This window comes from Leptosomus discolor, chromosome 3 (genome assembly GCF_034619465.1).
Source record: "Leptosomus discolor isolate bLepDis1 chromosome 3, bLepDis1.hap2, whole genome shotgun sequence".
Taxonomy (NCBI): Eukaryota; Metazoa; Chordata; class Aves; order Leptosomiformes; family Leptosomidae; genus Leptosomus; species Leptosomus discolor.
Window position 1 is genome coordinate 78,218,067 of NC_141393.1, and position 22,092 is coordinate 78,240,158.

Below are 22,092 nucleotides of genomic sequence, written 5' to 3' on the forward strand. Positions count from 1 at the left end.
GTCCCGCGGTACCGAGCGCCCGGCGCTGCCCGGCGGCTCCGTGCGCGGGCGGGCCGGGCCGGGCCGGGCCGGTGCGGCGGGCAGCTGCGGGAGCCCCCTGCCCCCGCACGGCCGCGTGTGCCGCTGTAGGGAGGGGGACCCGCGGTACCCCCCGCCCCGCGGGAGGCGGGGGAAGGCGGGGAGGGTTCACCCGCAAGTCCCGGTCGCGGGAACCGTCCCGGGGCCGGGGAACTTTCCGATTGGCCTTCGCCGCCGGTGCGGAGCCTCCCCCCCCCCCCGCCCCCGCCCCCCTCCCTCCTCCCCGCCCGGGCCGGGGTCCGGCGCGGCTGCTGCTCCCCGGGCGGGGCGGGGCGAAGCCGCCCCCTCTCGCCGCCGCGCTCCGCCCGCCCGCCCCGCCGCACGAACCGGCGGCCGCGCTGGAGCCGCTGCCGGAGCTGGCGGGCCGGGCCCCCGCCTGCCCTGCCCTGCCCTGCCCCGGCCGCCCTCCCCGCCCCGCGGGCCTGACGGCGCTGCCGGCCGCCGCCGAGCCGCCTCCGCCCGCGGTGGATGCCGCCGGGCAGCGGGCGGAGCGCGCCGCCGGGGAGGGGGGCTGCCGCGGCCGCCGGAGCCCACGTACATGCGAGTGCCCTCTCCGCTCACCAGCATGCTTTACTTCCAGATGGTGATCATGGCAGGGACCGTGATGCTGGCTTATTATTTCGAGTACACGGACACCTTCACGGTCAACGTGCAAGGCTTCTTCTGCTACGAGGGCGCGTACCGAAAGCCCTACCCGGGCCCGGAGGACCGCAGCGCCGTGCCCCCGGTGCTCCTCTACTCGCTGACCGCAGGCGTGCCCGTCCTGGTGGTAAGCAGGGGCCGCCCGCGCCCCCACCCCGACCCCCCCACCCCCTTTTCCCCGGCAACTTGTTGGGCTGGATCGGGCCGGGCCGGGCCGGGCCCCGGCGGGGTGGCTCTGGGCTGGGCCCGCCGCCCGGGGACCCTCCGTGCTGCCGGCGCGGCGGGGAGGCAGCCCCAGCCCGGCCGCGGCCCCGGCCCCTGCCCACCCCGCGCCTCTGAAGTTTATTTTTAGCAGCGGTTTATGTAACTGCCGGTGCCTGTGTTGCCAGCCCCGCTCCACTCCTTTTGGTAAAAATGATCTTTCATGTTTCGAGTACCTGCGTGGGTTGCAGGTGGATGGGCTACCTGAGGGGAAACCCGCTTGGTAGCAGCCACCCGCCGCTCTTTCACCCGGTGCTAATTAGAAAACCCCTCTGACGGTTCGTTTTGTGGAAAGTCAACTGGTACGTGCGAGGCACAGGGAGCAGTTCTGCTCGATTTAGTTGTCTCCGTATGTCACAGTTACTGATGTGTGTGCGAACTAAACCTGTGTGTCTCTAATTAAATATGATCGTCTGTCAGCCAGGTTTAAACAGGTGTATTTGCAATGAGATGTGTTTTATGGATTTTCTTTGGGTTTTGGGGGGAAACAGCTAAGATTCAAGTTGCTGAATGTACTGTTTGTGTGGTCAGATAACAAGGGCATTAGCATCACTTCGTAATCCCTGACCACACTGTGGAGCAAAGACTGAGAGGGAATGACATGGGAGTATTTAACCATCGGGGGTAGAATATGCATAGAGTCACCGGGTGCATACACAGTTACACATACAAACTCCTTGTGAAGAGTTTATTTCAGCCAGCTGTAAGCATGAGAATGAAAAAAAATACAGTAAGAGGCCTCTTAAGATAGTAATTATTAGTTTGACAGATTAATTCCTTTTCAGGAAAGTATAAAGAGATATGTGAAGAGAAAGCTTCATCGAGGTGATACTATGGTAATCCCAGACACAATTCCTTTCTGCGTTGTAGCACCATGAGGTCTCGGATGGTATCCAACATAAAACCTCATGGTCAGGCTCAGCTTTAGCATTTGAGACTTTGCTCTTTTTTTTTTCCTAGGGATTGAACTACATCATTTGACATAACGTTATGTAGCCTTTTGGTTTAGTTTTCTTTTTATTTTCACACCAATTAGTTGACCCTTTTATTTACCTGTTTCTTTGCTCTTTTGAACCACCAAATGCCATTGAGATGTTAAAGGACTTTTAAATTTTCTGTTGTTTGCATGTGATGTTTGTTTTGCTTTTAATTCTATTTCTTTTGTTTGGCTTAAGAAGTTGTAAAGATTATATCAGATATTCATGATAATCATTTCTCTTTTCCTAATATGTGTCAGCAAAATGGATTGGTAGTTTCCATTCATGCTAGATGATTACGTCAGAGAAATCACCATGACATTTTGGGTTGGCAGTCTTGTAATTAGCCTTGCTAAAAAAGCTAATAATAGAATTTAAGGATATTTAACTGTGCTTCCTCTTCCAGTCGCCAGTCTCTCAGGCAAATGACATGCATTGGGAGGTCAGGGCATGCCAAACCACATTGCTGGTGCCTGTGTTGCACTTTCTTTTTTTTTTTTTTTTAAATTTATTCAATTTTATTAAATGGAGAATTCAGCCTCTGGGAATCTCATGACTTCAACAGCATTAAGTCTAATCATTAACTTATTAAGTAAAGGCAATATTTTTCAGGCTCCAGACAGAATTCTGTTCTGATTCTCCTTGGGCAATCCTCCTAGACTTAATGTTTACGTGGGACAGCTCTTGCTCAGTTGTGCAGGATGTGGACATTGCCTTTGCTTGTTCCTTTCACTGAAAGAAGTGATGAAGGTAGCATTTCATTACCAAAGCACCTTGTATGCAGTAAATGAACTTCCTTCCCAAGATTTCAGAGATTAATTAGATTCTCTTCTATTTAATTTTTTTCTCATCTATGAGAGTTTGAACATAGATGTTCTGTGCAATTTTTTTTTCTGTAAATGAACTTTAAAAATGAATCATGTAACAAAGCCTGTAATCATGTAATTTCTGCCTGTAAAGATACAAATGTAGACCAGTGAAGGAAATGGATTTCTATGAATGAAATTGTATTACTTTTTTTTTTTTTTTTTTTTTTTCCAAAATCACTATTGTCATGGAATGTAGTTTATTAATACTATGGTTTGTGACAGTTTAAAAAAAAACCTCCCCCTTTTTCTTTCTGTTACTTTGGTGTGTGGGGTTAATCTGGTTTCTGGAATTTTGAGATGGAGCAACAAGGAGTCTTTGCCTTGGTGTTCCAGGTAACTGGGGTGTTTTTGAGGGATGGGGCTTGTTGAATTGGAGCCATAGAGTGCTTCAAGGTAAGGCAGGTTCTCTTAATGGAACTCAATCAACAGCTCTATTGCACTGAGTTTTAATGAAATTGCTCTAAAATCAGAGAATAAATGAGTTTTTCCAGTAACTTTCCTCTTTCCACATGCCTGCTGTAAAAAACTGAATAAGTAAGGCACCAGTAGCTGGGTCTGTCTTGATGAGTATTCCATCAGCAATGGGTTTCTTGCTGCTGTAGGCTGTCACACGGCTGCTGATCCCAACCCCCCTGTGCCACATCAGAGCTGCAGTAGCAGTCCTGAGTGTCAAGCCATGCGGTAGAGCGGGGTGTCTGGTCACAGGGCAGCAACACGAGCGTTCCAGGACGCAAACAACGAGCTGGGTCATTTGACAGGGAGGTACCTGTGGGCACTGGGTTACCCTGGGAACTTTCAGGTTAGTCGTTAAAGTGCTAGTTCCTGCCAACGCGTTCCTTCAGCCCTAGTGCAGCATTGCTGCCACACTTCCATGCCTGAGTCCATCCGCTTCCCCATCCCCTCTGCCTCCCTGTCATCCAAGGACAGATGCAGCTGGCTGTCGGGTCACTGGTACTCAGGAGTCTGATCTGGGAAGTGGAGTCCTGGGGCAGAAGCAGAGACTGCTTGCTCTACTGTAATGCTTGACTTGCAGGCGCTCTGGCATGGGAAAGGGAAACTGTGACTAAAGGAAGGGGGTTTTGTACTCTGCACTTGGGACGTGCTGGGCCTGTATAGCTACAGTCTTTGGCCAAGTATTTACAAAGTTTTGACAAAATATTTGGTGAGCTCTGAAGTGTTCAGGCAGTTGGACTAGATGATCGTTGTAGGACCCTTGCATTCTACAATGTCTCCTAGGTCATGTAGGAGCTAATAAGTCCAATTGTTGTGCTATTCACTTCAACAGTAAGCGATTTATTGTCCGCTAGTAGATGTATCTGCTTGAAGTCCCTGCAACTTCAGAGTTGCCCAGAGAGGTTGTGGATGCCCCTTCCCTGGAATTGTTCAAGACCAGGTTGGATGGGGCTTTGAGTAACCTGGTTGAGCAGAAGGTCTCCCTGCCCATGGCAGGGAAGGTGGACCTAGATGATATTTAAGGTCCTTTCCAACCCGAACCATTCTATGATTCATAGGTATAATGGCGATTGTAGGAAACCCGTAGAGGAATCCAGCAGCTGTTCTGTAGGATGGGAAAAGCTTCTTTCCCTTTTTCCAGTTGGTCTCCCAGCTTTTATGCAGGTTCCATGAAATGAAGCAGGATACCTTATTACATTGCTTTTCTGTGTTCTATGGATTATCTCTAAAGGGTGTATGCACTGTTTGTTAAATCTGTAGTTGATGAGTTCTTCTACTTTAGAATTTTGAGGGCCCAAATGTTTGGGTTCATTTTGTTTTTTAAAAAAAGGCTGAAAACAACTGCGGCTTAACGTACAACAAAATATATGGTCCATTCCAATGTTATTATTTGTGGGAGGTCTCCTGAGTCATACCTTTAAGCACAGGTAGAGTATGCCTTGAGTGAGTAGATGTGCTTGCCTAAGGAGCATTAGGCAGACTACCAGTAAAATGTTCTACAAAATGTAGATGAAGTTGAAATTGCAATCAGAAGAATGTAAAAGCCCTAAGTATGAGTTTCTGTGATGGAAGAATGAGACTCCCGCAGAGGCAGTGCCCCTGTGGGCTCCCTTCCTCCCATTTGCCTTTGTGACTCAGGGTTGAAAGAGTACTGCTGACTCTGCACTCCTGTCCTTATACTGTCTGTAACACTGATACCCAGAAATCTTGGATATACTGAGGAATTCTCGATACACTGGGGGTTTTTGCCCTTTTTCTTTTTCTTTTTTTTTTTTCAATTTTTAAGTCAAATGTGAAGGTGACAAGAAATACGCTCTTGATATGAGTCTATTCAAATATGTAATAGGCATAGAAGTGCTAGTTGAGAGCTCAGTGCTATTTAAGCCATTTCCCAAAGTGCCAGTTCTTGCTCAGTGGGATGGTTGCTTTTTTAGACTTGTTATGACAGTTGTAGCTTGGGAAATATACGTCAGTCTAATCCTTTCGCTTCCAGTAGAAATGATTTGTAGAACCGTGAGGCTAGTTTCTCATGTTTTCAGAATCTGTAGTGTGATCAGTTCTGCATTATCTCTTTCTGGTAGATCGTGATAATTTTGACCCCTCTAAAATACTGTTAACTGTGCTCAAGGATTCTTTTAATGAGTCCACACACTAATTCGAATTACTTAAAATGTCAAAACTGTTTAAGCAATAATTGGTGTAAAATTCAATGTATTGGATGTAAGATGGACGCTGACTGTTGTATAAAAGCCAGGAGGAGAGAACGGCACACTTTCGTTAAGATGTGTAAACAGTTTTATTATGCAAATGTTGTTTGTTGTTGTTTCCAAGGAGCAAGCGGATGATTACAGTACTTATTCATAAAATACACAGTCTATTTGCCTAGAATTCCTAGCGTATTCATATTTTCTCTGTAAACTAATAAAAAACTAATTTGGTTTAGGGTAATCCTCTAGATATCATCGCTGAACAAATATCTGCCACTCAGACATGAAGTATGGTATTATTTTTTTTAGTAGACTGGATGAATCTTTACATTGGCACATCCCAGACAAGGAATGGATGTAAAAAATTGGGGATTCTGCCTTCAGCTTAGCTTTGGTCAGTAACTTTCTCCTTTCTGATCATTTGAGGAAGGAATTTTGAAACCTGGCAAAAAAGACTGTGAAGTGAGAGATGCAGAACCATTGTACATGTATTGAATTTACTGTACCCTGATCCTTTAAGAAAACCCAAGATTGTTCTGTGAATAATGAGAAAGAGAAGCTACTTTTTGAAGGATCAGCACAGATATCATAAGTCTTTCTTCTTCAGTGTCTTTGCTGATCTCCTATAGTTCCAGGTCTCAGCAGCTCAAGAGTAGTTGAAGGATATGCGGAGACCTGAAGGAGATGCACCGCTTGTTTCCAGCACATAGATCTAGCTGATGTGATTGGGCACGCTTCTATCTCACTCTTCCTTTTTGAACCTGCTAGTCCCTATTTTCCTTCCGGCACCTATGATTCTGTGTGCTGTGGCATCAGGGACCAATCAGATTTTATCAGGCTGAGTTTTAAAAATTCTCTTGTCAGAGTAGCTTTTAGTTGACCTGTAGCTCACTGAAACTATTCTACTCTGATGTAACTTAGTGCTGTACATAAAAAAGGGTGCTGGATTGTAATCCATTTCTGGGACATCGAAATATTCTGTTATCTGTTTGTTATAAGGGAAAAACACAACGTAGAATGATAGTTTTGAAAAAGAAATATTTCTGGAAATGTCATATGTGAATTTGCTGGGCCAGGGATCTGTAAATTTAATTTATACCTGAGAACTCTAGATACTTTTCATTCCTGACCTTAGTCAGAAAATAGCACTGCCTTCACAAATGTTTCTTCCATCTATTTTAGGCTGATTATTTTTCTACTTCATGGCTGGTACCAAGTCACTTTAGCTTCTATGGACACTTTGATTCCATTGGAAAAAACTAAAGCACAGGGGCAGAATCGAACAGACTTCTCTCTTGCTCTGCCACTCGAAGTAGAAGTGGCCTCTATGCATCCTGAAGGAGACTGAGCTGTTTTGTCACTTCTGCTAGAAAGAAATCAAGGAAACTTGATAAATAATGCAAGGATGCACAGTTGCCAGCAGCTCTGTGTTACAGGGCAAAAAATTCTATGAATATGTAGCGAGATGTTCAAGTGTTCATTTTTAGGTACAACTTCTAGAGCAAGGCAGAGGAATCACACAGCAGTGTTCAGTCTGTCCTGGTACTCTTTTTTTGGGGGGGAGCAATAAGCTTTTTTTGCTAGGTAGATAGCTGCAATATTTGAATATCTCCCAATGTTGTTTTTGAAATGACAGTGGTAATGCAACAGAAGATTAGGATTGTACATCCAGACTCATATGAATTAGGTAGACTAAACCTAGCCTCTGAAATCTAATGGACGTGGTTTTACTTGTGTGAGAAACTCTATTTAGCTTCTTGATATATGACCTATTTCAATAATCCTGGAATGTCTTTGATTAGCTAAAGCTTTTTTATGTGTCCTTTTCTTGTTTGACAGTTATTAAGACTTTACATGAAGAAAGAATTGCCAGAATACTTTGTTTACTCTATGATAATGTTGCTCTTGAAGGGCCCATTTGGTCTTGTCTTCATAGTTCTGCTTCAACCTGTGTGCAGAGCTGCAACTTCTTTTCCTTGATAGTTTTCTTCTTCCGTTCTCACATGGTGGGGGAAGACATGTAAAGCTTGCTGCTTTTTATTTTAATATGCAAATACTGGGGACTTCAGAAAGCTGCTTTTTTGGAAGGGGGAATGCCAGCAGGAGATGTTAAAGCTAAGGGACGATTCATGCTCTTCCTTTGTGAAGGGATAATCGCATTGCAGCTTTACTTAAGAATAAAAAAATAAATCACACTGTTAAGGTTTGCAGTGACTTTGTGTACCAGATGTCAGTATTGGCCTGTTGGGACACATAGCAAGACAAATACATGGTTTGATAGTCTTATGCTGTTTTTATCCCAGCATAAAACCATTAATCCAACAGAGCTGTAACCAGGAGAAACAACAAAAGGTTCGGAACCATTCTGGGTTTTCTTGGGAATTCTGTATCTGTCTTCCTCCTGTGCCGTGATGGCTCACATGAACAATGCCTGCAGAAGTTATGTTTGTACTTCCAGTTGGATGTATAATTTCTGCTGTGCTTGCTGTGCATGCTATTTACAAACACTAACAATATTGAGGCCATATGCTTCATCCCTTGATGGGCTCTCAAAGTAAAGTGGCAAGCAGATGTGAACAAGGCAGACAGGGTTCTGTTTGCAACAGCTGAGTGCCTGCTTGTCCTCTAAATGATGCACTTACGTTTAAGTGAGAAATTGTTAATCCAACTAATCCTGCGCGATTAGGGAATTTGTATGCATTGTTTGTGATCTAAAATAGTAGGCTTGAACTAGTAATCAGTTTCCCAGCCAAACAATTCTTGCTCGTTGTACATCATGCAGGATTGAGGAGATGGGTGTCCATATGATAGATAATAAATGACAGCCAAAGTAGAACTGTAAGTAGCTTTAGCTGTGTATTTCAGCCTTAAAAGCAGCGTGACGTTTAAAAAGCTTTACAATGCTTTTGCAGCACCTCTCGTACATTGAAGTGAGTGGTGGCCCAGCTTTTGTCATAAATGGTTCTTATTTAGCTGAGGTGTGGTGCCTCGTAGATCGCAAATACAAAGCCTGGCTGAGGTGGATATACCAATCTCCAGCACTTAGAAAACATGTACATGTGAGATGCTGTTTTAATGAGGAGTATCCATTGTAAACATGCTAGTCCTTAATATTCATGCATAGTGCAGTGAACATGGTATTGGAGAGGGAGTAGGAAAGAAAGACTTAGAGCATTTGCTATCTCTGATCAGCAACCTGGCTTTGCTGAGATCGATTCCATTCACCTGCAGGTCAGAAGATTTTTTTTTTTTAAAATGTGAAGTGCTAAGAAATCTGCAGAAGAAAAAATACTGTATATATTAAGATATTTTATCTATATTAATCAAATAAATTTTTCAGTACCACTTCAAAATTGACTCTCAGTCCTGGATGCCATTTCCTGGGGTACAAGGCACCATAAAGAAACCCTCTGGTTATACCGAGTGAAAACACAGTAGGCTGCGGGTTCTACTTCTGCTTACCGTTCTGGACAACATGCGCTGTTACCTGTAATTTTGCGTATATTGCATAAATGTATCATAATTATTCATTGTATAAATATTATGTATATCTATGAAAATGTCATTAACCTTAGACACTAATGTACAACCAATTATAGTGCAATATAGCTACGTTTTAAGGGCTTTTGTTACAAACAGGTTTTTTCCTTATCTGCATATATTCTTGCCTTTTACCCATGTAGTGTTAAGGAGTATGAATGATGGCATTTATTCCTAAACTAGAAGGTTTTTTGTTTTCTAAATAATAATAATCTTTAAAAAAAGCTATCAAGAACAGAAGTCAGCCCAACAGTATCCTGCTGTTCTGATTCTTTTTTTTTTTGTTTCTCTACTTAACATTTTGAAACGCGTTGGTTTAGGCTGGTAGGTTTCATGCTGTCTCTAAAAGGGATCTGAGTCATAGTCTTTGGGTTGTCATTCAAACTCCGAATAATATTATGAGGGCTTTCTTTGGTCAGTTTATAGTTTGGCTCTTTATTAATCAAGTATTAAATATTAGAAACAGTAAGTGGAACTCAGCTTCCCAGTATAGTTATTTTGGGTAGTAATAGGGATTTCTGTGACCTGTCCGTAGCAATTTAGGGCTCAGACATGACTGAATTAATTCTGCTTAAAGATTTGTTAATCACGGGTCAGCTGAGCCGCAGTAACCAACCACGTGCAACTTGCAGCCTGTGGGGAGCGTGAGGTGAAGTATTTGAGCTTGACCTGCTTTAATTAAGACTTAGGCCAATACATGTTACCTTTTTGGATTTTGCAGAGAGGGTGCACAGGCTGTCCATAACATGGCTCTGCTGACAAGTGAGGACCTCATACGGTCAAACTGCTCCTGGCTGATGTCTGAAGACTGATCTCCTCATTCGCAGAAGTGTATGGCTCTGTGCAGAGCACGTGAATGTGCAGAACAAGGCAGAACATTCATCTCTATGCAGAACAACATGTGGACATGCCCGAGTTTCAGTACATACTTAATAGCAGTTTGATTGTACTTACATAGATTGAGCTTGGTGTCCAGAGCCTCTCCACTGCTCAGTTTTTCTCTCTCCTGTTCCTATGGGGGTGTCTTTGGACCTGTTGGGGTGTATCTGGGCTCTGCCATGAGGCCAGGCTGGAGGCGGCTGCCATCATGCATTCAAACTGCACAGACATGACTCCGAGTGTCCAAGAGGCCTGAGGGAGGAATGAGGAGCTTGTGCTGCCTTGTCCTGTAGGCCACAAGCATGCTCGTGTCAATGGTGGTGAGGACTGTCCGGCTGTTACGATGGTTCTCTTCGCCTTCTTTGCCAAGTGCTCACGCTTGACTGAAGTCGGCGCTTCAGTCAGTCACGGGGGCTCTTTCCAGTGCATTTAGCAAAGGCAGATGAGATTTGTAGGCAGACTGACCTTGGGGCATGCAAGTCGTTCGCGGACATCTGCAGCTGGCAGCGTGAGTGTGCGGAGCTGGGTTGCGAGCTCTCTCCGGGTTTGCCTTGATCAAGGGATCTGGCCACCCAAGCAGGATGTACATTTAGCCTTTACTGCCTAGCTGTCAAGCTGTAATTGTGAACCTAGGCTTCTCTGTAAAGCACTAGGAGATTTGTGCGTGAAAAGACTTATACAAGAGCTAGGTATGTACTAGTTGTTAATTAATTATCTTGGTATTGGTGGGGTTTAATGACATGCTTCAGCGCTACTTGAAACAGCAAGGCTGTCCTGAGGTGAAATAGCGTATGTGAATGAGTGGGGCACTGATAGAATCTTTTTATGGAATGACGCTCATTTTAAGAGTCAGTATTGCAGTTTTACTCAGTATTTCTTTTATTTATGAATTGATTGTGATTGTTGTGTGATTAGAAGTAGAAGAAAATCATAAAGCAGAGACTACTTCTTAAAAAAAAAAACTTCAATATGTTTACATATGTGAGTGTGTATGCATAATGTGCTGCCAGAAAACAGTCGTGTTTACATGGTTGATTTGTACCCATAGTTCAGTTTGCATGTGCTTTTAACCTTGAATGCTGAAACCTGAAAGAATTAGTTCACCACAGCAGAATACCTAGAAAAGTTTATCATATCACCGAATGTGTGAAAACACCTTTCAACAGAGCATACTTTGAACTTCTCTTTCTCGTAACAGCTTAAGTTGCTCAAGTAATGAGATTACATCCAACACTGATTAAAACCACAATGTATGTTCATACATTTACATAATAATTATGTATTTTATCTAATACCTCTTGTCTTCACAGTGAAGACCAAATGCCAGCTTTTATAAAGTCTGCCTTGAAGACAGCCAATGTCAAAGCTTCACAAGATCTAAAATTTTTAAATAGACTCATTCATCCTTAAAACACTTCTTTCACCACTTGAGCTTTTTTTGAAGATATTTGATCAAGCCAGCAATGTGTCTGCTATTATTTTACAGTTCTGTGCAAAGAAGACGATCCTTGTTAAGGTAAACCATTATACCCTATTTTATGAGTGGAAGGAGATAGAGTCACATATTGAAGAAGAGTAGCTGAGCTTACTTTGGCCTATAGACTTCACAATTAGTTTTCAGAATGCCATTGCATGCCTAAAAGAGCTGTTTTTATGCTCTGCTGTCTTCACAGCAAAGTATACAATCTCCCCTCTGTCTTGGAGGCATTTCCTGTACTAGGAATTTTTTGCTAAAATTTCCCACTCTTGCTGCTCCTGTTTCAGCTCATTGGCTGCTGTGCTAATGAGGGCACTTGGGACTTCCTCTTAATTCAAGCACTGCATTGTGTAAACTCCTAAACAGGGTCAGACAACATAGTGTTGCCAGCTGCACATCTGCAGCCATCTGGGTTTGTGGCAGGAGCAGTAAAATAGACATTGTGCAGCAGAGTTGAAAGAGTGACAAGAGCGGTGCAAATCATATTTGCAGAAAACCATAAAGTAAATGCCCCGTATTTGATCTGCAGGATATACAGAATCATTATTGAAATGGTCTTTCTACATGTATATGTATCAAATAAACACAAATGGGATATGCTACTGCTATGAAGTGTCCTGTGAAAAAGCTTGCTGGCTAATTCACTACCGTGGCATTGTTAAGAGGAGAGGTAAGCAATTAATGAAACTCTCATGAACAGTTCGCTGCTCCCATTGCTATGCCTTCATTAAGATTCTGTTTCTAATAAACATCACCTCAGTATATTAATTTATTATAATAACATTCTTAAGGAGAAATAATTGCACACTCTGAAATTACAGCTTTCAAGGTTGAGGAAAGAGGTGCAGGTGAACGGTCTCACATTGGTTTGTATCAGGGCTTACTAGTTGTTTGTGGTGTCTGGATGAGGGACTTCTGAACTTTTTCCTTCTGATCCTTTCTCACTGACCAGCATATCTAGTGACCATTCCAAGAAAAACATCATGGATCTGCCTGAAGTCAGGGAAGCTTCAGAAGCTGACTTTGGTAGGGCCACAGTTTCGTTCGCGTTGACAGTGTCACTGAAGTGTCAGTACAAGTTGCAGGCTCTGCTTTTCTTCTAAAACTTTTATTTGGTCATTTGTTTCCTGGCTTTCACAGGCACTAGAAATGTGCATTAATACTGTCAGGCTTTGTTACTCGGTAGTTTTACTGCTGGTTTTATGCTGAATGTGCATATTACACACAAGTAACCCTGATGTGAGTCAGCTCAGAATAAAGTCATCGTTGTAGATCAGATGCTTCTCATGCAATGGCTCTTAAAGTGTTTTTAACTCCTTTTTAATGACACCTGGATCCTTTGCAGTAATGCTTACAATGTGAAGACTATAAAGTATTGTATAAGAAGAATAACTTTAAGGTAATATGCTCAGGAATGGACTTTTTTTTTCTATTTATCTGACCTGTTAAACCTCTTTCCCAAATATTTAGTACTACTCCCCTGTAAAATTGGCTTGGCTTACTAGTTTTGTTTTATTATCTTCCTGGATGGCATTCATAGCCGAGATCCATTTCCCCACTTTGACTGAAGTATTGCTCTTCATCTAGAGTGCCATAGGTTTTCACGACTAATCCAGCTCCTGTTGAATTTAGTGGGGTTGTTACCTTTGAGTTCAACTGGAAAGAGAAAATGACCTTAATGTATTTATTTGGTGGGTTGGCATTTATACTGAAGCCTAAGATAGTAGTAAAGGAAGAGATGCTTATACAGAGGCCGTTATAATAGGAGTGGAGCTAGTTATGTACTTGGAAATAAAGCTATTTTACTGTGAAGATAATTTTTAATAAAGTATAGAATTGTTTTAGAGCGGTCTGCTTAAATGTATCATTGTGCATCAAGTACTAATAAATAGTAGCAAACTTAAGTAAAAAACCAATTGCGTGTGTATGTTTTGCAGACATGTGTTTTGCCACAAAAATCCAGAAAACAATTTTTGTGGATTCTTAAAGCTATTAATCACATGTGCAGCCTGTGTTTCTCATAGTTACATTGAAACACAGGCTGCTTACACTGGTACAGTGTTTGGTCCTTCAATTTCAGTTGTTTGATGACAATGGCATTTCAGTGAATGTAGCTGTCCTTGAACTGATCTCAGGAATAATGTATCTGCAAAATGTGGCTGGCCTTGAGTAGAAGTGAGATAGAAGTAAGACAGTGTGAAAAGCAGGAAATTCAGATATTCTCCTTCCTCTGAGCCTCTGAGAACAGTTGGCTCCAGTCATATACTGACTGTAAAACCACTACTTTGTGACCAGAATCTTTAAGAGATGCCTTTTATGTGATCAGTTTTTATTCAAACAGGGATGAAAGACCGTTTATGTTGAATTTTGCAATTGAATATTCATCCTGGGTAGAAAAGTGCAGTTTTGTAGATCACCTAAGGTTTAAAGCATAAACATCACTGTTGGAAATGATCGTTGGTATGGGTATCATAATCATTGGTATTGTGCTCATCAAGGAATAATGTTTTCAACATGCACAGAAGGGTTAAGAAACCAATCTCCCTCAACAGACAGGACAGAGTACTCTTTTTCTTGTACAGGCAAGAAACAAAGGGGTTTACCAAGGCCAGGCCATAAGGAATGACAGTCTTTTTCACATGTATCACTTGAAGTCCAATAGAAAGTTCCTTGATACAGCTGAGTGCAGAGCTGACATGCTGTATGGAGTTCACCTTCTCATAGGGAAGATAAACGGCAGAGCTTTGAACATTTTGTTTTTCCTTCACAGATATTATAGTATTTTAAAGGTTGAAGCTAAGCACCTGAAAAAAAAGAAAAAATCTGATGTAAAGTTCTTTTTCAAAATCCCTGATGAAATAATTATATCTAACAACACCTTTTTCAAGTATCACTTGGAGATCAGGAGACTAAAATTAGTTGATCTCTGGTCATGTTACAACGCGTCTTCCTAATGAGGTGTGTTTGTAGAGTGAAGTGTGAAGCTTGGAAACTTTGGATAATGACATCCTCGTTTTTGTAAAAAGAAAATGAGAACTGCTTAAAACCTTTATGAATTCCCCATTATAAGAACCTTATCTGGAATATTTCAGCCTGAAGTAACTGTACCTTTTGAAATGTGAATTGATGCTTTAGAAGCCCGTTTTGAATTAAGTCTTTTCTCTTCCCTTCACCATTTTCAGATAAAAGTTACTGCTTTTTTTTTTTAGATGCTGAGAATTTTCTCTAGATTAATTTTTTTTTTCTAGCTTTTGGGTATTATTTTTTAAAATTAGAAAAGCTTGATGCATGGGCAAGAGTTCTTGCTGAAGTCTGTTATCTACTACCTCTTGGAATGTGTTCACTAAGAATACACGTCTCAGTATTGTGAAACTGTGCCAGCAGTGAGAGAGTTTTGGAGCCAGGTGCCAGACACTTATTTGGCCCCCAGACTGCCATGTTAGCATTACTGAGCTTGTTTTCCTTGTGTCCTGGCCATTTCTGACCCCCTGGAGAACTGCAGTGCAGAGCAGCTGGATACTCTTCATCTCACAGCGATATAAAAGGTTTAGTAGACGTGAGTAGGGGATGTAATGCCAGTGCTGTGGGTAAAGTGGGCTGAGTGCGGAGCGGATTTTCCTGTCAAGGTGGAGCCTGGCAGGGCCAGCACCACCCAGTGGGGCTGCTTGCTCGCCCCTCTGCTTCTGCCGTGGACCATCAGATGCAGGAGCAGCTGTCACTTGCCAATACTTGCCCTCTGGCCCTCGGTGGCAATGGCACAAGTCCCTTCTTTTGTTTACACTGAGAACAGCAGGGTCCTGGTAACTGCTTTTCAAAATGATCTTTTACGTAACCAAACTTTGCTTCGGCGTTACGCAACTCCAGCCCTGGTGTCAGTGTGCTGCTGTGCAGAGGCTTTGCCTGTTGGAGAACACAGGACTCTCTAGAGGAGATGCCATTTGCATAGACAATCAATTGCTCCATTAGGGGGAAAAAAAAAAAAAAGAAAACAAAGGGAAAAAAGAAAAAGGAAGCTTCTAGAGACACCGTACTTAATACTTCATTTTGTTTTTTTTTCCTGTCATATGGTAAAGTAATGAATGAATGTAATTCAGTGAATGATGAAGTTGTCCATGTCTCTGTGGGTATGTGCTCATGGGGTTCACTGGAAGCTCACTAGTTATAAAGGCGTGGTTATTACTTGGCTCTTGCTTTCAAACAGCAATAAAACCTTCAGGAAGCGAGCAACCTTTACGTTGCTACATACTGACTGTGTGTACAATGTATTACAAAAAGCAGTGACAAATATTTGTCCCTCTCAGAAGTAACATTAGTGTTCAGTAGCGTATAGCCATACTCTGCACTACAGAGAAATAAGTAAAGCAGATCATATTTGAGTATCATATATATAATACTGCACAGCTGTTTTTCTTTTGTAAAGGGCCATGACCAAATACGTACTGAGAACTTTATTAAAATTTTGATATTTTTCTCAAAAAATGGACAGTATAGATTTTTAAAACAAAATTACTGGAAAAAAAAAAGGCTGAGTATTTTTTTTTTCCACATCTTTCTCTAGAAAAGCAATCTTCTTTTCACAGCTTTTCTTCAGACCTTCAGAAGCTGCCATACAGTATGGTCCTATAACTCCATGCTGAATGCAAGGGGGCGTATTTTGTATTTAATCAATAGCCAACAGATTTATCCAGGATTTATTTTTTCATTTTCCTCAAAACTGCTGGTCATTTTTTACTATAGAAAATGTACTTCTGTGAAAATCAACCACGGCATTTGCTGTCAGTTGAAGCAAGCAAGAAGCAACGAGAACAAGAAAAACACAAAGAAAATGGCCTCAAGGGAAAGCTCTGCATAATGAACTTGAAATTGCTGCTGCTGGAAATACTGTTGCTGCTTTTCCTGCCAGGGCTGTCACCTCACACAGCAATTTTAGCTTAAAGCAGAGAGTGGAGCTTATCTACAGCATCACTAAAGAGCGAGGTTTATGCTGCTAGATTTTTCTAGTTCTCTAGAGACCACTATGCTCTGTGGTAAGTTGATGGCATTTTTAAAGGTAAAAATAGGCCAGAGATAGCCCATGGTCTTGCTAGAAGTTAAGGAAAGATGAAGAACAGGAACAACAAAGCCTATGGAAGCCATCTTTTAGAAAGAAATGTACCCCACACTTTTTAAGTGGAAACTCATAAGTGAAATGAATGGGGAGGCCATGCATGATAACAATTTGCCTAGAGATACAGAGATCCCTGAGATTTTTGGCTCCAGTTCCCAGCTTCCCTTCCTGCCTGATAAGGAGGTATGGGGAAGTTCATTCTAGGGAGAAAAGCAGAGCAGTGAACTGCTGGAGATGCTCATTCCCAAAGGGACAATCCTTTGCCGTGTTATTTCTTGAAGGTGGTCTGTCACAAGCCTTGGTTAGGGTTTAAGTCATGCCTAAATAAGAGAAATACAGTGAATGAAGAGAAGTCAGAAGAGAAATTACGGTGCACAGTATTGTCAACTGTTCTTAACTTGAGAAATTCAGGTCATGGATGAATATTAGTGGTTGTCTTAATGCAATAACTGCTTTCAGTGTTACTCATCTACGTGAGTGGTTGCTGTAGCTACAGCATAACCCTGAGAATTAGCAGAGAGGAAATCATGTGTTCTGCCATGTTCTCTGGTCCATATGAAATACTTAATGAACATTTGTATGCCCTAAAGTAGGTGTTTGCTGGAAAGATCTATGAATATGTACACAGAAATTTCTTCCCTAATCCCAAGTAGAGGTTATCAGCCTTCAATTTCAGGATTTATCTTGTTTAAATGTGTTAATAAACATTCCGATATCTTGTAATCCAAATTAATGTTTAATTCTTACTTGGATCCTAGGTTTTTATAGGAAGTTACATCATATATGAGAAGGTAGTCCATAAAATAAACCTTATTACTATTTAAGAAGTGCAGGTTTAAGGTAATTTATTTACATAGGTGGTGCCTGTTGTAAACCATTAGGGAAAATTTGTTTATGGACTCAGTTTACTGGAGAATCAACAAGGTCAGAGCTACTCTAGCTCTAATATTTGGAATGAGTCAGGTTTGACATTTCAAGTGAAGAAGAGCTCAGAATTTAGAACCAAGTTAAGAATATACTGGATGGATGATTTTTAGGAAGGAGAAATTAGATTTCTAAATTGGCATGCGGTGCTAAAACTAGGAACAGCTTGCTTGGATTCAGAAAAATGACTAATACAGAAAAAAAATGAACTTATTTGTAAGAAAGGAATCAGTATAGGGAATGTGTGCTAAATGTTGTAAGTATCCTGTACAGAAAGCAAGGAAAGGAAAAGGTATTGAGTGATTGGCAATAAGTATATTACTAGTACAAAACCACCATGAAAATCAATCAGTTAATAAATTAATCAGGAGCTAAGAGGTGAAACAAGAAGAAATATTAATTTTAGATCTTGCCCCTCCCAAACGCTTGTTCCTGGCTGTCAAATGGGTTGTCACATTGCAGACAGCATACAATTGCCATGGAGATGGTTATGAGAACTTTTCCTGTAATTTAGATTTTTTCCTGGGCTAATGTTTCTTTTCCATGCTTCCATAAAAAGAAAGGATTATCTAAATGCTAGTTATGAAGTATGTATTAAGTATCTTTATGTAGGGTGATTTTTGTATTGTTCCTGTTGCACTTTATATTGTGAACCAGGACCAAGGGCCTTCCCTGCAGTTACACAGTTACGGGGGGAAGCTGTAGTAGAACAAGTTCCTGATCACAGCCTGGCAGAGCTTAGGCCAATGCCCATAGGGTGATCATTTTGGTCTTGCTCCTTCTTGTAACAGTTATGTATGCTGCATTTTTATCCGAGGACTGTGAGAATTATTTATATGTATGTTCTTTGGAATACTGGAAAGCCTGCACTTTGTATTGTTAGTCTTGAGGTGAAAATTGTTCTTTTCCTTATACTCTACATGCTCTAAATGTATGTCAAAAGGTTTTCTCAGCCATAGGGAAGGATGGCTCCTGCTTTTAACAGCTGTTAAAATATCTGTGAGCTAAGAATTTTAATGTATATCATTCTTCAGGAAATCTGTACAGTGATCTAAAGTAGTATGACCCACCCTGTTAGACAGACTAAGGTAAAAGTCTAATAACCTCACTTTTTTCATTGTGGATTATATTTCTATACCTGGATTTATGTAGCTATGTCCAAAAGTTTATGTTGTGAGAGCTTTCAGATTCCCCCTTGCAATCCTTCACTGTCAGTTTTGGAATACTTCAAAACCTTTTTGTCCCAAGACTTAACCAAGAAGTACACAAGTAATTCTGTTATATTAAATGTCATTTGTCGCCTGCTTGCAAGTCGCATATGCAGTAGAAGGAGTAACGGTGGTCCCTGTGCCACAGGGAATACAGAAATTGTTTTTCTTCCTGGAATATACCAGGGATGCAAATTATGGTAAAGGACAAGAGGGGGATCACTTTCCCTTTCCTTTACCCTGTTGAGCTGATTATTGCCAGTGGTACTGGAGAGAAGAAGGGGAAGGAATTGCACTGGGAAACAGAATGTCTCCTGGGACTTACTGAGGTTGAAAAAGATTTTCCTTCCATTTCTGGAACATCAATAGGCTGATTATTGAGATGAGCAGTGCTTGTGCTGAAGGATGAAAAAAGGAGAACAGCTTTAGCTGAGCTGACAGTACAGAAAAATACAGAACCTGCATTTATTGCCAAAATCCAGAAGGATTCTATCAAAGTAAAGCCACAGAAGCATAGAGGTGAATGCCTGTTGTGCTCAATGGCATATCCCACTCTGATTCCTTCTGAGGGTAGAGCACTAGGCCTAGTATAGCAAAATTTATGTCTTTAGCCAAGTTCTGCATCATTCTGACCCTTGCACCTACGTACCCACTCTAAGAGTATTTTCGTTCAGCTAAGAACATGAACACTGCTCCCTGCTATGCTTGGAGCAGAGGGTTTTCTTCATCCAGGTCACCGTCAAACACAGGAAATGTAACAGGGAAAAATTGTTGCCAGCAGTAAGGACCTAGATGCAGCTGATGAAGACAGGTTGCTGGAAGTGAGGATCTCCTTTGCTCTAACTGAGCAGTTCTCCCATTTGCTAACCCCAGCTTCCTTTCCAACCAAAAAGAAGAACCTGTATTCCTCAATCAGCAGATTCAGAGGCTCTGCTCAGAGCTGGAGAGTTGAGCTTGCTGGCACACTTTCTTTTTGTGTTCATGCAAAAGGTTGAGCGCTGTATATCAGAGATGCTTCCTTTGTGCAGGATTCTGCTTTTTCATGGGGTTTGGAAATTTGCAATGATTTTACCACAATTTATTGAGTTTGGCAAAAAAAGTCGGTTAAATGCAGAATCTGACTGTTTTCAGGTTGCCTAGTCCTTGTTGTTTCATTATTCCAGAGGAAAGAAGGGAGTTATTGTGACTCACAGTAAAAATCTTAGTGTTTCTGTTTTCACCTTTCTGAATCATATTAAAACTCATTAAAACTGGTTTTTGTTTGTGGGGGGTTTGTTTGTTTGTTTTTATGAGACCTGTAGGAGTCATTGGGCTGAATGCTCCTCATCATTGTCATAATTTTGATGACCCTGAACTCAAGCCTCAGTTACATTTTATACGTGTACAAATCATTTGTCAATTATAGATTAAGGAAGTGTACTTCAGTGTGCTGAAAATTTGTTTGCATCACAGTAGAGAGAGGATACTTTTTAGTTCAGATACTGAAATTTCTGTTTCATCTAAAAATTCTGCTAGGCTCTGAAGCCAGTCTAAAGTAATAGATGATGACTGTTTCTGTGACAAACTGAATTTTGCTTTTTCCACGCTTGCCACTACAGTTACTTTTGTTATTCGTGCCACACAAATTATAAGCAGCACTTTCCTCCTCTGTGTGTCATAATTTAGCCCAAAGTAATCTGTGTAGATCTACAAATAACTAAGTAAGGTCATTAATTGCATTCTTCCTGTTGACAACAAACTGTGCTTATGAGCCATCACCCAGAGGTTTTTTTTGTAATCAGTGCTGTGTGTAGAACTGCTCAGACCTATTGTGATATGTGAAAAGGTTTATAATTTGCTGTTAGTTCAAAGTTTTAGAAAAACCCAGGCAATGAATCAGATTTGATGGTGATATTTCTTGTATTTGCGTAGTTTAAGACTGTTGTTTGCTCATCTTCATTCCTGTTTCAGTGTGATGTACCTCTCAATAAGCTTTACTGCTTTTCGTGTAGAAGAGTGGAAGAGCCTTGCCTTTAAGTCCCACAGTGAATCAAAGTTGGAATACAGTGGTCAGTTTTGACCCTTCTGCTCTACTCTCTTTGATCGTACCTGTGCTACCTGCTGTAAAGCTTCAGTATCATAGGTTTAGATAGATACACGCTTAAGGCTTGGCTTTGGCTGTTAAGTCTCAATACCATAATTGTCATGAGCACATTAAAGGTCATGTTTTGCTGTACAGGTAAATACACATCTTAGAGGGGATATTTGACAGTCAAAAGCTGTATTTTTCTTTTTTGATTTGTGATTTATTTTATTTTATTTTATTTTTTTCCCAACTGTAACGCGAATTATCTATAGACATGAGAACTTTATTCATTTTGGTGTAATGAATGTGAAACAGGCTATGCTTAATGTTAAAATATCAGAAATATCAGTGGTGACACTTTGTTCAAGCATGAGGAACAAAGCTAAAGCCAGACTTGATAAACTTAGCTGGCAAAATATGAATCAAACCCTGTTAAGTACCTCCTGGCAAACCAATCCTCTGATGTGAACAGGAGCTCTGGTGTGATTTTTTTTTTTTTTTTTTTCTTTTTTTTTTTTTTTTTTTTCCCTCCCCGACTATGATCCAAAACTTAGAACTCAACCTGTGGAGTGCTCAATGTCAGTGAAAGCCACACAGGAACTGAAGTGTTCAGCATCTTCCAGGATTAGGCCTTTACTTTGGTCCACATCTTGTGCATTATGCGATCTGTTGTTCTTGAACTAATAGATTTCTTTCTCTTTCCCTGCATCCTGAAAACTAGGTTATGTTATGTCAATTCCAAGTCCTGGTTATAGAAGTTTATTCTCTTTTAATGCAAATAAAAGCAAGCCATAAGGCATATTTCTCTTGTAAGAAGATTAATGTACAGAACTTGGTTTGCTCTTGTTGTCTTTCGTGCTGGTTTGGTCTTGTTTCTTTGAGATGAGATAGCCATCTCTGTAATATTAGTATATTTTACTTGCTGTAATCTGATTTACCGTTTCTCTCCCCTTTTTTCTCCTTCCCTAAGATTATCGTTGGAGAAACTGCAGTGTTTTGTCTACAGTTAGCTACGAAGGATTTTGAAAACCAAGAAAAAACAATATTAACTGGAGACTGTTGTTATATAAACCCACTGGTGCGCAGGACCATCAGATTCCTTGGTATGAGCAAAATTAATGCTTTCATTTTCTGAATGGTGAGAATGATCAATTATGTCTTAATTTTGACCTGGGGAAAATATTCAGATGACCATACAACATTTCATGTGTGGTCTTAACTCAGGTGCGGTGAGTTTTCTCCTTTTGGGCAGCAGATGAAGCTTCTTGGAAGTTTGGATAAAAAAATAGTTGCAGAAACAGCAGTAAAACCAGAAAAAATTGGGACTGCAAGGGGGAGGAAAATCAACCAGCGGGCCTGGAGTAGAGTGAAGTGAGGAAAGGAGATACCCTTGTGCCGTATCTAT

The 22,092-nt window shown here is 41.3% G+C and overlaps 1 protein-coding gene across 2 annotated transcripts in view; it reads left to right on the forward strand.

Annotated features, from left to right (window-relative positions):
* Positions 1-616: 616 nt before the first annotated feature.
* PLPPR5 (phospholipid phosphatase related 5) overlaps positions 617-22,092 on the forward strand; it is a 43,733-nt gene continuing 22,257 nt past the window's right edge. For both annotated transcript variants that reach the window (XM_086463074.1, XM_086463073.1), the window contains exons 1-2: positions 617-847; positions 21,658-21,790. In XM_086463074.1, coding sequence (XP_086319200.1) covers positions 617-847; positions 21,658-21,790 — 364 coding nt within the window. The remainder of the gene's footprint in view (positions 848-21,657; positions 21,791-22,092) is intronic.